Raw genomic sequence first — 13610 nt, 5'->3', positions numbered from 1 at the left:
AGAAGGATAATATCACCAGTAAACGCACTTCTCACCAGGCTAGTATGGCCTAAGTCAGCTTTGCAAATTTTCAGCTCATCCTTGTAATTATCCCTTAGAGAGACAGTGATTCTCCTCTCTACCATCCAAGCTGAGTTTCAATTATGGCAAAAATCAGACCCTCTGGAAAGATCAGCAGCAGGATTCAGCTAGACAAGCATGGTAACCTGTAAGCTTTCATGCAAAGTGTAAATACTGTTCTCAGAGAATATCTGCACACAAGGTGTATTTGTATTTTCAACCACTTATGAGGTACTCACAAGCTGTTGCTTTATGTGCAAACTATGAAGAAAAGTAAGAATGTGACTTACAGTTCTGGTGACTCTTGGTCATACTCTCTGAGTCCAAGGCATGGTAGAACTCGTACGCCGAACGGCCCAGCAGCTCCTCTGGATGGTATCCAATCAACTCTGTAATTCTTGATTAAGAAAAAACCCAAATATTTAAAATTCAGGTTGCCTTAGCCTTATGCTTACATATGCAGGGCAGCTATCAGCTCTGGTCCTTAGACTAACAGAATTAAAACCACAATACGAGAAATTCCGAACTTCTGAACATTTAGGAGCTGTAGAGGACTTCTGATCGTGCTCTGAAATATTTCCATGTTCAGAATAAACTGCCTTTTACTGGAATAAAAATTCCTAGGGATATTTTTATGTGTGTTACAGATTTTACCAGGCCTATTGCGCAGTATGTCTTACAGAAGGTCTCAACTGGAAAACCATTGCTGACAAAGTTCTCAAGCTGACCACTACATGCAGAAACTCCCCATTACCATCATTCAAAATCAAATACATGGGGAGGGGTGGTTGGCACCACTAGGTTTAAAAGTATCCGTACATTTAAAAAACATAAATAAAAGGGTTAAATCACTACTTTAGGTATTGCATTTAATAAAATAAAAATGCAAGGTGAGAAATTAAGGGCAGTTAAAAGAAAAAAAATCATCTCTTCTACTTAGTGTTTCTCAATTATATGAGAACTTTGGCATGTGGATTAAGTTACTTGGGTGACTAATCCACAAACTAAGTAGGATTTTACACAAAGAAAGCTATGATCTCAAAAACTAGACTTTTTTTCAGAGCCTGAGTAGTCAGGCAAGGCAGGATTTCTCACGAGTTCCTGATAAATGAAAATAGGTCATCAAACTGTGCAGGTATTTTCTTTAATGAGGGGGTGGAGGAAAAGGGTTCTTTTTTCCTAAGTTCAATTTGAAATACCATTGCACACAACTTTACAGGAAATGTGGTTACTAAAAAAAATAATTCAAAAGCAGAGATACCGTATCTTCTGGGAAAGTAAGGACACATTACTATTTTCCAAGTCAACAACACTCTTGGATGCTTTTTCCTAGCTTTAAACTGCAATAACAACCTGTAATGTAGCAGAGAGCAGTAGCAGAAACAACTACAAACCGACTGCTAAGCTGTCATTAACCTGGAAAAGCCAGAAGGTTTGCAAGGAATGGTCGCATCTTGCAGCATGTCACTGCTGTCAGTGGTAGTGCCCAAGTTTTTTATGCCTCGTAACCAGCTCCCTTGGAAAGGCTTTATCTGCTACCACCACATTTCATTAGTGGCATTGCTACTTTTAAGAGACGCATCCTCAGGTTTGTGTACTGCCTGGAACGACAGCCTTGGCCCAGCCCTCCAGACACAAGCATGTCTTTACAAGACAGACATGTAAATACTGTAAAACAAACAGAGCAAGAGCATGGCATTCATCTCCCAGATCCCCCTCCAGCAAGGAAGACACATAAGATGGAGCTATTTTGTGTATGGTTTGAACGCCAAGGCATTGAGTCAGCTTTTCCCTCGCCTCCACAGAACTGTATAGCTCATACCCCCGGGACACCTTGGTTTTGTCACTCTGAAAACTACTCTCCGTCCTTATTTCCATGGAACGAGCCTGGGTTTATAATGGTTTAGTAGAGCGAAGACTGTAGTTGGTTTTATTGGGTTCCCCCCAAAGACTTACTCTTCTGTTTATGTTTACAGTTTTATTTACACTTACAGTTAGACTGACAAAGGGGAAATTCTTGAGTTGGATTTCAAAAAGAGTTGTTTTTTTGACTCTTCACTGACAAGCCTCTGAGCTTTTAAATCGCACCCCAGTCAAATCTGTAACTTTTCTCTGAAACCACAATTGCTTTTTCTTTTTTAACAAAAGCAGAAGTTCTCATTATGAGTTGGTTGTCAAAGCTGAACAGTCAGGAGAAAACAACAAATACAGGAGGAGCCCTAATACAAGGAAGGCTCCCAAAAATACAGCTGCTGCTTGCCTTTACGCAGTCAGCTGGGGCATACTGGTGTAAGTGGCCACAGGCTTTTGCCAGGACCAGTGTAAATATACAGTCTTTAAAAACAGAAACTATGGCCTTCGGTTATATAATGACACAGTACCATAAAACCATCCCAGTTAGTTTGGAGCTCATCACAAGGGGAAGGCTTTTAAAATTCAGGAAGTTGAGGATTTGCTCTTAATCCAGTCACTGCGAGCAGAGAGCCAAGTGGGTGTTGAGCAGGCAGAAGGAAAAGGAAATAAAGATAATGGGGAAAAATAAAAAAAAAAGCAGCATCATGTATCCAGCAGCTCCAATGCAAATCCAAACCCACGTTACAGCCTTCATGGGTGGTGCTTTGGGATACAGTTTAGTGGTGGACTTGGAAGCGTTATAGGTTAACTGTTGGACTCTATGATCTCAAAGGTCTTTTCCAACCTAAACAACTCTATGATTCTATGGGTGTCAACAGTGGAACTGAGATAGCAAGCAAAAAATACGCCTTACTGCAGGCTGAGGGACTCTTAACTCTTCTCATACAGGAACTGCAATCTCTATTGTCTATTCCAACCCTGTAATTCCCCTCTCAAATTGCTCCTCACTGATCAGTTCATAACAAGCTTCCTCACTATAAGATTACTCTTCTTGTCATTCCATGGCACAGATGGACTTGTGGTATGATCCTGCTGTGACAATGTCAAATTTAATTAGATCTAATGTAATCTTGGATGAAAGTTAGCAAGCAGTGGGTTGCTATCTTTTCACTACAACCACTTAAAAAGTATACAGAAAGATAAGATAGCAAAGAATTACTCACAAACTCCATAACATTGCCCAAATTCTAAACCCGCATCTTGTAACAGTGAAATACTAATCAAGAGTAATTGTTTTAAAATAGTTACTTAACAAAAATAAATGGTTAAAACAGCCTCTGTGCCCTGGTTAACTGATCTGTTAATCTGTTACCACCACTCATATGCATTACATTTCTCTTTAAATGCCCCTAGGAGTGAAATGATTTTTAAAAACAATTATAGAACGTTTCTTTCTCCCATCCTCCCCAAACCTTAAAACTGGGTGACGTGTTTCCTAGATACATTTTTAAATACCACTATTTTATAACAAACACCCTCTCTCCAAGAATTGTTTTTGGGTGCATGAACTGGCAGATCACACCCTCCTTTATTCCTCCACTGGTGCTGCTGACTGTGAAAAGCTCAAAAACAAACAAACAAAAAAGCTCACAGGCTGCAGGCAGTGCAGGGCTGGAAATCAGATTAGCCAGTTCCATGCCACCTTATGCACCAGGGCCGAGGCAGGCAGCTATCCCCGTCTCCATCACCCCCATCCCATGACTGTCCCGAGACACTCGCAGCAGAAGACCAGCCATAGCTACCAGCCTGAACTGTACCTGGGCCGGAAGGCAGCAGCGAGTGCTTCAGCAAAGGTCTCTGCACTGACCTCAATTGAGCATCGCTTTGAGGTTCGCCAGCGAGGTGCACCCTCCAAACTTCCATGTGCTTTCCACAGAAGCCTCTTGGTAATATGAAATGTGAAGTGAATACACAGAGGACTAAGTGCAAAGGAAAAGTCATCCTACAGAACTCTGAGAAGGAGGAGTACCTAAGAGTCACATAAACCTGTATGCCCTGTGGGACCAAAGGGTCATTTGCAAAACCTGAGTGCACAACACAAGACTTCTACTTTTGCTTAGACACCAGACAGAAAATTGTTCTTTGTGCAAGCTGTGGAATGACAAAATTGGAAAACAAACTGTATGGTGGTTTTGGATGGCATTCCAGCCACGGTAGGCTTTGTGTTTCCTTTGCATTTGTAAAAGCTAAATCGGTGCTAATTAGAAGAATAACAATAATTTTTGTTGAAGACGACAGGTGGGCTGAGAGGCTATTTATTCTCCCATTAACCACTTGTTTCTGAAAACACAAATACCTTTGGGGCAATCTTAATTTTGCCAGACTGGCACTTCAGTTTTCTGAGCTAAACTTGTCACTGTGATGTACTGAGGTCAAAATCTCAGAAAACACAGTAAAGAGGTGGGCAGTAGCAGATCTGTCCCAGCTACCGATACTTAAATGCTTTTTGAGCACTACTTCAGTTTCTCTCGATATGCCCATTTCTTGGGATGTGGAGTAAAGGCAAAGTTTTGTGCTTAGGGTACCCAATGAAGAAACAAGTGATCTGAATCCTATTTCTAGATCTTCTACAACTTTGCTCTACTTTATCTCTTTGAGACATGGCAACGCAAACAAAGCTCACTGCTTCAAAGGCTGCATCTCCTAAGAGATGAGCTATTTCAAGTATCTTGGTTTTTCTTAAAATTGTGCTTTTCTGTCTCTTTATAGGAGCACAAAGCTTTTTATTGTATACCATTTCTTGAGTTAAAATAGTATCATACGAACCGTCAGGACCGAGAAGTCACGCTCTTTGTGAACAACTGCTGTAATGTTTACTGCTCATAAAAAAAGAGCTGGGTGTATATTCGCCCACCGTGTGTGGACTGTGTGTGTGAGGGTGTGGATCTCTTAACAAAGTCTTTCTGTATTCAAACTGTCACCAGAGTTATTGAAGTTAAATTGGTCTTGACGGGAACAAACAAGCAAACAAAGTTATACTTAAAGCAGAATGAGTTTTAAAAAAAAAAAAAAAAAAGAGAAAAAAACCCCCAAAGCCCAAAACAGCCACTGCGCCTGGGGTAAAGCACTCTGCCAGCCTGCTAGAGCAGGCGGCAGGGCAGCGTAGCAGGCCTGCCAAGTGCCCACATTTCCTCTTGAAAGTATTCATGGCTTTTTCTACTCTAACCCAGGCCAAAGAAAAAAATAAAATGCAAAATCCTGGGACCCCTGTCCACTCCTTAGAGGGACGGCTGGCCTGGTCAGGTGTATCTGCCCTGCTAGGCAAAAAAACCTAGATGGGTATATTAAAAACGTCACCAGGACTCTGTTTGTCCTACTCATTTGGTCTATATAAATGAATGTTTCATTATTAACAAAAGAAGTTGGTCATGTTTTTTCTTAAATATGACATATACCGAAAGCCAGTGTTGCCAAATGTGGATCTTTTGCTTCAGATATCATCATGTTGTCTCCATAATGCCTTTTCCCCCTGAGCAGGGATGGAGGGACAGGAGGTCCTTTCAAATGCTTATTTGCATCCTCACCTAATTGAAAAATATTCCCCAAATATAGGCCAAATGGCAAACTGATTTAAACCCTCGTATGAGATCCTGTGCCTGCATATTTCTGTTTTACACCAACATAACGGGAAGCACAATACAACTCATTTTCCTCTCAGTCGGGCACAGCCTGGATCCCACTTGTACACTCTCATTAGGAGAAACCTAACTGGGACCAACACTATTGGCATTGCATCTTCCAGCACCATCCTATTCTGAACCACCATACATCCTCCATCGCTCCTTTTTCTTCAACTCTTAGCACTGCCCCCTCCCCTCCCTAGCACCCCAGGGAGATCGCAAGGATAAAGGCGAAAAGCCAATGCCACTTTCAATGCCACGTTACCCCCTCTGCTTTCAAAAAACCCTGGTCCCCTCCAAAACACAGCGTATGGTTTTCTTTTGTTGTGCATAAAACAAAAAGGCTGAGAATGCATGTGCTGGGGCACCTGAAGCAGTTTCGGGGGTTTCTATCAAATTCAAATACAGTTTTCACTTTTTCTTTGTGGATTTTTTTGCCACAGAAACATATTGCTGCTATTTCTATGTACCCATAGCCCCCATGGCCCTGCACAGGAAGATATGCTGAGCATCAGCTATGCCACCAAGGTAACAAAATTGCCTTTGTACAAAGACTGGCCTTTTTTTCCGACTAAAACACCCTCACTGGATATCTTCCCCGACACAAAAGCATTGTGCAGCTGAACTAAATCCTCAGTCGGATTATTGAATTGTACCACTGATCGGCATTTCCGTATTACAGCTAAAATAATCCTTCCCGTAAACCACTTAGCCTAGATAAGTGGAGCAGTGGAACATTTTTAAATCGCTCTCCAGGAATGGCTGAAGCAGGCATTTAACAGAACAACCTATTTTTAATATTTATATCTTGCAAACCTTTCTTTACAGGCTCATCACCTTGCAAAAGCTCTTTTAAGAATACAAATATATCCCACCTAACCACTGGCAAGTCATAGGCCCACACATATAAATTATTTTTGGAAGGCAAAATATATGGGCTAGTGTCTCACCCATTTTAGATGAGGGAAGGCCAGTCCTGCCTGCTTCATATCGCATTGCATCCAGCTCTGGAGCCCTCAGCACAAGAAGGACATGGACCAGGCGGAGCGGGTCCAGAGAAGGGCTACAAAAATGATCCAAGGGATGGAGCACCTCTCCTATGAGGACAGGCTGAGGGAGTTGGGCTTGTTCAGCCTGGAAAAAAGAAGGCTGTGGGGAGACCTGATTACGGCCTTTCAATACCTAAAGGGGGCCTATAGGAAAGATGGGGAAAATCTTTTTAGTATGGCTAGCTGTGACAGGACAAGGGGTAATGGTTTTAAACTAAACCAGGGTAGGTTTAGACTGGCTATAAGGAAGAAACTCTTTACGCTGAGGGTGGTGAAACACTGGCAGGGGTTGCCCAGAGAGGTGGTGGAGGCCCCATCCCTGGAAACATTCAAGTTGGATGGGGTTTTGAGCAACCTGAGCTCGTTAGTGGTGTCCCTGCTCACTTCAGGGGGATTGGACTAGATGACCTCTAGGGGTCCCTTCCAATCCAAAACATTCTATGATTCTATGATCTGTTGTGTTCCCTCCTGAGGAAAAGCCAAAAGAACCAAGGCACTTCATGTCAGCCAACTAGTTTTTGTTACAAAGTGCTGAAAGGTAGCCAGCCTGTACTCTGTGCGTTGCTTTGTCACAGTCCAAGACTATGCGCTTTCCTCAGGAGATGACAGATGTCATCCTCACTTTCCACAAGGGTAAATTGCAGCTTCATGTACAAGGGCAGCTCTCTCTTGTACCCACTCCAGCTTCACGCAGAAGGTGGGGGCTCCCATTATGAAGGCCCAGCACAGCTGCCATTCATTAAGGTACTTCCTCAGAAATCGTAGAGTTTCTCTAACTGAATGCTTCAAAACCAAAAACTTAATGCTCCCTGGAAGCAGACCTGTCCACACCAGATGAACTGCAAAGGGGATACTCAGATTGCTGTAGAAGCCTGCTAGAGGAGGCATGCTGCCCTCGGTGATACCGGCCCTGAACTGGAAAGACACAACCTGTTACGGAGAAACGAGCTGTGTCAGCCCTGCTGCTTCACTGCAGAAAGGCCAGAGCAGGTTGGAAAGGGCTTAAGCATCTGACTGGCACATGCTGCTTTCCCCCCCCCCGCTTCTCAGCCTGGATTTACATTCCTGGCATAAGCTGCTCCTTCAATACAATTTGTCTAGCAGCACCGAATTTGATAAGAACAGCTGAGTGTTTTGCATTTTTATGTGTCTAGTGATGTGTCGCCTGCTGGAGAGGAATCAACGTCCCTCTGAGAGGGAAGCGCAAGCCAGGAGGGTCTGCTGGGAGGAACCCAAGAGGTGCGTGAGGGCTCTTCCTTCTCTGGCCTGGCTGGCTTTTCACAGCTTTATCACAATCTCAGTAAAACATGAATGAAACATCCAGTCAAAACTATCCAGTAAAAGACGTGCTGTTTTGTTGCCTGGTTTTAAAGAGAAATCTCTGAAATTCCTTACTAGTTAAATCCTCCAGAGGAAGCTGTTGTATTTTACTGCCACGTGAAGTTTTCCCTGCGAACCAACTCCCGCTGTTTAAGACACTGCGTAATATTTCATTCTTTTTCAAATAAGCATGTGTATCTTTAATGGGATATTATCAGTCCCTCTAATTCTCATTTATAATTGCTTATGCATCAAGTCCGGCAGAGACATGTGAATGCTGCAATACAGCAAAACCCTCTGTTACTCTCCTTAGCCTGCCACTGCAAGGCCCCAGTAATTCAGAGGTACATTGCTTTTAATAATGAGTCACTACCATGTTTGTTGCTTCCCCACCAACCCCCAGAGGCAAAATCCTATTGATATCTCAATATTTTCCTCCTGAAGTATTAACAAGAAAAAAAAAGGAAGTCTGCTTTATTGCGGTTACACCAAACAACATTTCTAGTTACAGCAGACTGGCTGCTAAATTCCCAGAGAGGTCAGAAGAAGGTCGGTCACAAGTTTCACACTTGTAATCTTGCTTTCATCCACAGCTGCCAACACTGCTAGTTTACATGGCTGCTTCATCACATTGTTTAAAATAACAATCTTTCTTAGAACAAGTTCTAAAAAACCTTTGAAGGATGAAAAAAATAACCAAGATCTCAACTGTGTGAGTTTTTGCGTAAAATGTGAGCATATGTATAATCCCACTGATAACCCTGATAGACCTCAGCGGTTGCTAGCATCTCTGAATTTCAGGAGACCAGTTTCATGAGGCAGAAAACTTTGTATTAAATCCAGGAATGATCTCATAAACTTAAAAAAATCCCAAACAAACACCAAACCCACAGTAGCACAGGAGAGGCGTTTCTGGGGAAACAGGGAATGGGAGAACACTTCATGGGAAGGGAGCTCTGGCTCATTCAGACGTGGGGAAGATGGTCACCACAATATGTAGACAGGGAGAATGGGTAGATGGTATGAATGCCATAGAGATCCCAGGGGAAATCAGGCAGGCAGAGACAAAGGGGATCTCCATTTTTCCACTCAAGAGGGAAATGTGGGGAGTGGAGGACACAGACCCCTTGCTTGACCCAAGATCTTCCCCACCACCACTAAAAGGAACAGATAAATAACCAGCAAAGGTTGTTTGCTTTTCATTGAGCAAGAGGCTGCAACCCCATTTCAGAGCTGCAGGTGCTCTGGATGCCTTAGCAATTCTTAGTTAATCTAGAGCATGAAGTACTTTCCAGCTAACCCATAATAGCATCCTTGGCCAAACCAACCATAAGACAGTCCTTGACTAAGGCATGTTGTTTGAGACATTCTCTAAAAAACAAGAACAGAATTCCTGTGTACTCTTCAGTTTGTTAAAACCCAAGAAGCTATCGCTTATGGCTCTAAGTTGCCTCATCTTCTGCCAGTGAACTTGAATTCCTTGCTATGCAGGAGGAGGAAATGCAGCACTTTGCCTAAATCGAGATTTGAAATGGATTAGGTAAGCCACTGAATAAGCTGCCTTGGTAACAGACTGTACTTTCTTCTAGTCCTTGCTTACCAGGTCCACGCAGAAGGACATTTGGAAGGACTGCTTGTTTTGTTCAAGAAGATAGAAACACCCATGGAAAAGAAAAATCAGTGGTGTTTACCTGTCATCACAGTAGGTAAATTTCATGTCCATGCTGTGGCGACTCAGGAAGGTCTTGCTGTCCAGGGGGATATCGATGTTTGAAGGATGCTGAATAGGCTCACACATTATTATAAGGCAGGTGAGAAGAGGCTCTTTATACCCACAGAGAGTGTGAGGAGGGCAGGTGTTATACACTTTAACTTGTCCAGTGCAGTGCAAAACCTGAAATAATGTTTTTTCGAATAAGAAACAAACTTAGAATGTACTTTCTCTACATGCCAAAATGTCTTTTAAAATCAAACCCACTTATTACGGCTCAGATACGGTACCTTCCACGTGGCAGACTTGAGGTTAACAGTTCTGCCTCTGTTGGTAACTGTGCATTTCATCCTCATGAAGAAGTCACGCTCAGTTGACATCTCTTTGCTTTTCTTTCCAAAGCCTGGACCTGTATAAGGAAAATGGCAAATGAGTATTCTCAGTTTTGCTTCTTGATTTCTTCTACTTATAAGCATGAAGGATTCAATAGAATTAACAGACTAATTCTCAGATAATTTACCTGCGGAGACCATCAAAGATGCATGGACCATTGAAGAGCAGTTTGTAGAGCTCAGACCTAAAACTTGAAGTGGAACTTAAATAGGACTTTGTGCATTTAAACCTGTGTTTTAGCTTGCAGCACACAAATCTTTGCAAAGCATTACAAGAGAAAACATTATGCCTGTCTTAACTTGAGGAAAAGAAATGACTAAACAAACAGTGCTATCATATATAAGCAATATTTGGCAAAACGAAACAAATCTGCAAAGTATAACAGTTAATGATTACTCTAGGAATGAAAATTCCCTTTACCATGACTAACAGATCTCTACTGCCAGCCAATTACTTCATTTGGTTATTTTAAAAGCAAACAGTGACTCTTTTCTATTTTCATTATTACCATTTTTCAGACTCAGATTCTCTCGAATTTCTTCATGGTCACATGGATGAGTGAAGTCAAAAATGCTGTGTCCAGTTAATTCCACCTGCACAGAAGAAAGAACTACATTTAGCCAAATATAAGCAACTAACAGTATTTATCTGTTTTTAAATACCACCTATTCAGATGAAACTGATCACTAGAACTAAGTGCATCAACTGCAGCTTTGGGCTCATTTCCAGGATTTTTCAGAGAGGAATTAGGAGGAATCAAAGATGCCAAATTTGACCGTGGTCTAATCAGTGGCGTGCAGTGGGTCAGAGTAGGTTTAACTCAGTCTCCTTTATCAATCATTTGCACCATGTCCTGTATTTAACCTGTTTACCTTGACTCTACAACCACATCAAACTGACGACTCACAAGGGTGCACTAAAGAGTACATACATCCAACCACATTCTTCTGAAGATTTTGGCTGTCTTTAACAACATCATAGTCCAAGTGTGAGATGACACAGACTGGAAATCAGGAGAACAACCTTCCTACCACAAGAGCTGCACCCATTTTTCTAGTCTCCCTAAACCACCTGCCCTGTTTGCTGAGATCCAGCGATGCTCACAGACACAAATCCTCTGACCCTTCCTTTGTTTATCATATGCCTAACTTCTAATTTTCTCCTCAGAACAATTCCCTATCTTTGGATTTACACAGTGTGGTTACAGTCAGCACCACCAGTTATTTTCAATACAGAAGGAGAAAATATCCCAATGAACAAGGCAGAAAACAGGGGATGCAAAAGAGCAATGCCCATTCTTCTCTCCACAGTAATATCTAGGAAGGCAAGTTTGCAGTCACCAGACACTACAACTTTGATAGGGAGAAGGAAAAAACACCACACTGTTGTCTGGTGTACAGGGTACCTGCCTGAGAAATAAGAAATTTTATTTCCAGTCTTTTTTGCAGTGACACACAGCTGCTTTTCTGCATTTAGGCATAGGACTCGTTTCTAGGAATTGTATTACAAAGACAGGAAAGTGTTAGGGAACAAGTTACCTGGGTAAGACCCATGTATTTGTTGACATTCTCTGACAAAAAGATCATGTCTCCATCCTGTGTCACCACGGCAATAAATCCCTCCAAAGCTTTCAGGTACAAGTTGTCCATCTGCTGGTCTGTCTCTAGTTCATTGTCGTTGTCAGCACATACTGAGAAAAAAAAGAAAAAAGCATCTGAAGTCCTCAGCACTCTAGCCAGCCTTTTTCAGCACAAGCACATCCAGTTACAAGGCAACAAAATTTTTTTCTGCTGTCAGAATTTCCTTTCCACAAACCCCTTCCGGTGGGGCCTTCCTTGAGAAGAAAGCTGTTGCACAGTGCATGAAAGGGATGTCCTTATCACTAGAAAGATACTTTCCTAAACTTTTTGGCAAATGCAACAGACCCTCTATTCACCTTTAGTGTGTTTCTGCAAGACGTGTTTTCAGTATATAACACCTATGTAGCCAGACACTGAAGTGCATCATCTTTGTGCACATTCTTTTGGCCACATGCAACCTTCATACCTCCTAACAGGCATGAAGTATAGGGCAAATCCTACAGAAGGAAAGCAAATTTGTGCATTCCTAACAACATCTAAGACAAGACGTTTCCATCAAGTCAAGTTTTCTAAGAAGTTCAAATCCTATGAAGCATTTCTACATAGACTTCTCCACTCAGTATGGAGAGGTCTGTTAACACAACCTTGGGAAAAAGTAGAAAAACCACTTCCCTGAAGCCCTTTCTGGGGAATCTCTCTTTCACCCCATAAACCTCAGTATTCCTGGGAAAAACACAGATCCAGCCCACCAACACCTACCCTTTCATCTGCAGACACCAAAACTCTCTATGTGCCACTCCACCAAACTCTGACAAGCTTTGTCACCCACCTACACTCCTCCTGTCCTCCAAGGAGAGCCTCAAGACCCCACTTCCATCCCTTACATTTGCCTATGCAGGTTCATGAACCCAGTGCATCTTAACCATTCTGGAGATGTGCCACTGTTGTGCTGAAATCTAAGGCCACACTAGAATATTTATTAAAGTTTTTGTTTTGTTTTTTGGTTACTTGTTTTCCTGTTGCTTTGTGGCTGTGTTGTAGAGATAACCGATGGCACTGCAGTGCCCTCATTGAGTGTGCTCCACATTGCTCATCTCCTGTGATGGGAGGCAACAAGTAGGCAAAGCCACAGGCGGGGAGGGATGGATGGAGAGGCAGACACTGCTCCTCCTAATGCCAGTCACCCAAGCGTCCACTCAGCACTCTTGCCTTCCCTTCTACACTTTTAAGCATGTTTCAGCTCCGTGAATAAGAAGCCTGCAGGAGATGATTTGCAGATACTAGTATAGAAAAATTTCTGTGTAGGAGCTGGCCCACTAATTTCTTGACATGTTTTACGTGAAACTTCTGGGAAAATTTTTTACAAACCATTTGCAGATACCGCATCTGGTCTGTGTACCCCAGACATGCTGTGGTGAGCTTATCTTTATAGTTCTGTCAGTTAGCCTGCACATTTGTGATCAGTCATTGCGGATATGTGTAGTGGTAAGGCTCTGAGTTTTAGAGAAAAAAGCAAACAAACAAAAAAAACCCCCTTATTGTCTCAGAAAAAAAGAATAACCAACTCCAACCATACGCTGCTGATGATACAAGGCCATGGGTAAGTCCCATCTAGATCAAAGGCTCTCCATAGCCCGAGGCAGCAAGCATGATCTGAGAGGAGCTGCAGCCGGCTGCTCTGTGCTCCTCCTCCCTGGTGGCACAAGAGTGCTCCAGGCTGGGCCACCACTGATTTTGCTGGCCAGAGGCTCCGGCCATAATTACATCAGCCTTATTTGCAAGAACAGTGAGACTCTTAAATGAGTTTCTTGGAGAAGTTGCTCTTGTTTGTTGGCGTCCTGTTGCAATTTCAGCATGCACTTTTGTTCTCTAGTATATGTTCTATTAGCTCTTGAGAAAAGTATTTCGATCTTTGTTCTTTTCCTCCCTGAAACAGCACATTCATAATTTCCCTTCATGTTTC

General features: G+C 42.4%; 1 protein-coding gene across 2 annotated transcripts in view; it reads right to left on the bottom strand.

The window, feature by feature from the left end:
- The window catches only part of EPAS1 (endothelial PAS domain protein 1), a 41174-nt gene that overhangs the window by 13257 nt on the left and 14307 nt on the right, over window positions 1-13610 (bottom strand). The window contains exons 2-7 of one of the 2 annotated variants that reach the window (XM_035891269.1): window positions 11606-11757; window positions 10576-10660; window positions 10195-10257; window positions 9965-10083; window positions 9655-9857; window positions 351-457 (exon numbers count right to left, since the gene is read on the bottom strand). In XM_035891269.1, coding sequence (XP_035747162.1) covers window positions 351-457; window positions 9655-9857; window positions 9965-10083; window positions 10195-10257; window positions 10576-10660; window positions 11606-11757 — 729 coding nt within the window. The remainder of the gene's footprint in view (window positions 1-350; window positions 458-9654; window positions 9858-9964; window positions 10084-10194; window positions 10258-10575; window positions 10661-11605; window positions 11758-13610) is intronic. The other variant, XM_035891268.1, reaches the window with a different exon arrangement.

This window comes from Egretta garzetta, unplaced genomic scaffold (genome assembly GCF_000687185.1).
Source record: "Egretta garzetta isolate BGI_Z169 unplaced genomic scaffold, ASM68718v1 scaffold123, whole genome shotgun sequence".
In the NCBI taxonomy this organism is placed as follows: domain Eukaryota; kingdom Metazoa; phylum Chordata; class Aves; order Pelecaniformes; family Ardeidae; genus Egretta; species Egretta garzetta.
The sequence above is the reverse complement of the archived record's forward strand: the minus strand, read 5'-3'. Positions and strand labels throughout refer to the sequence as shown.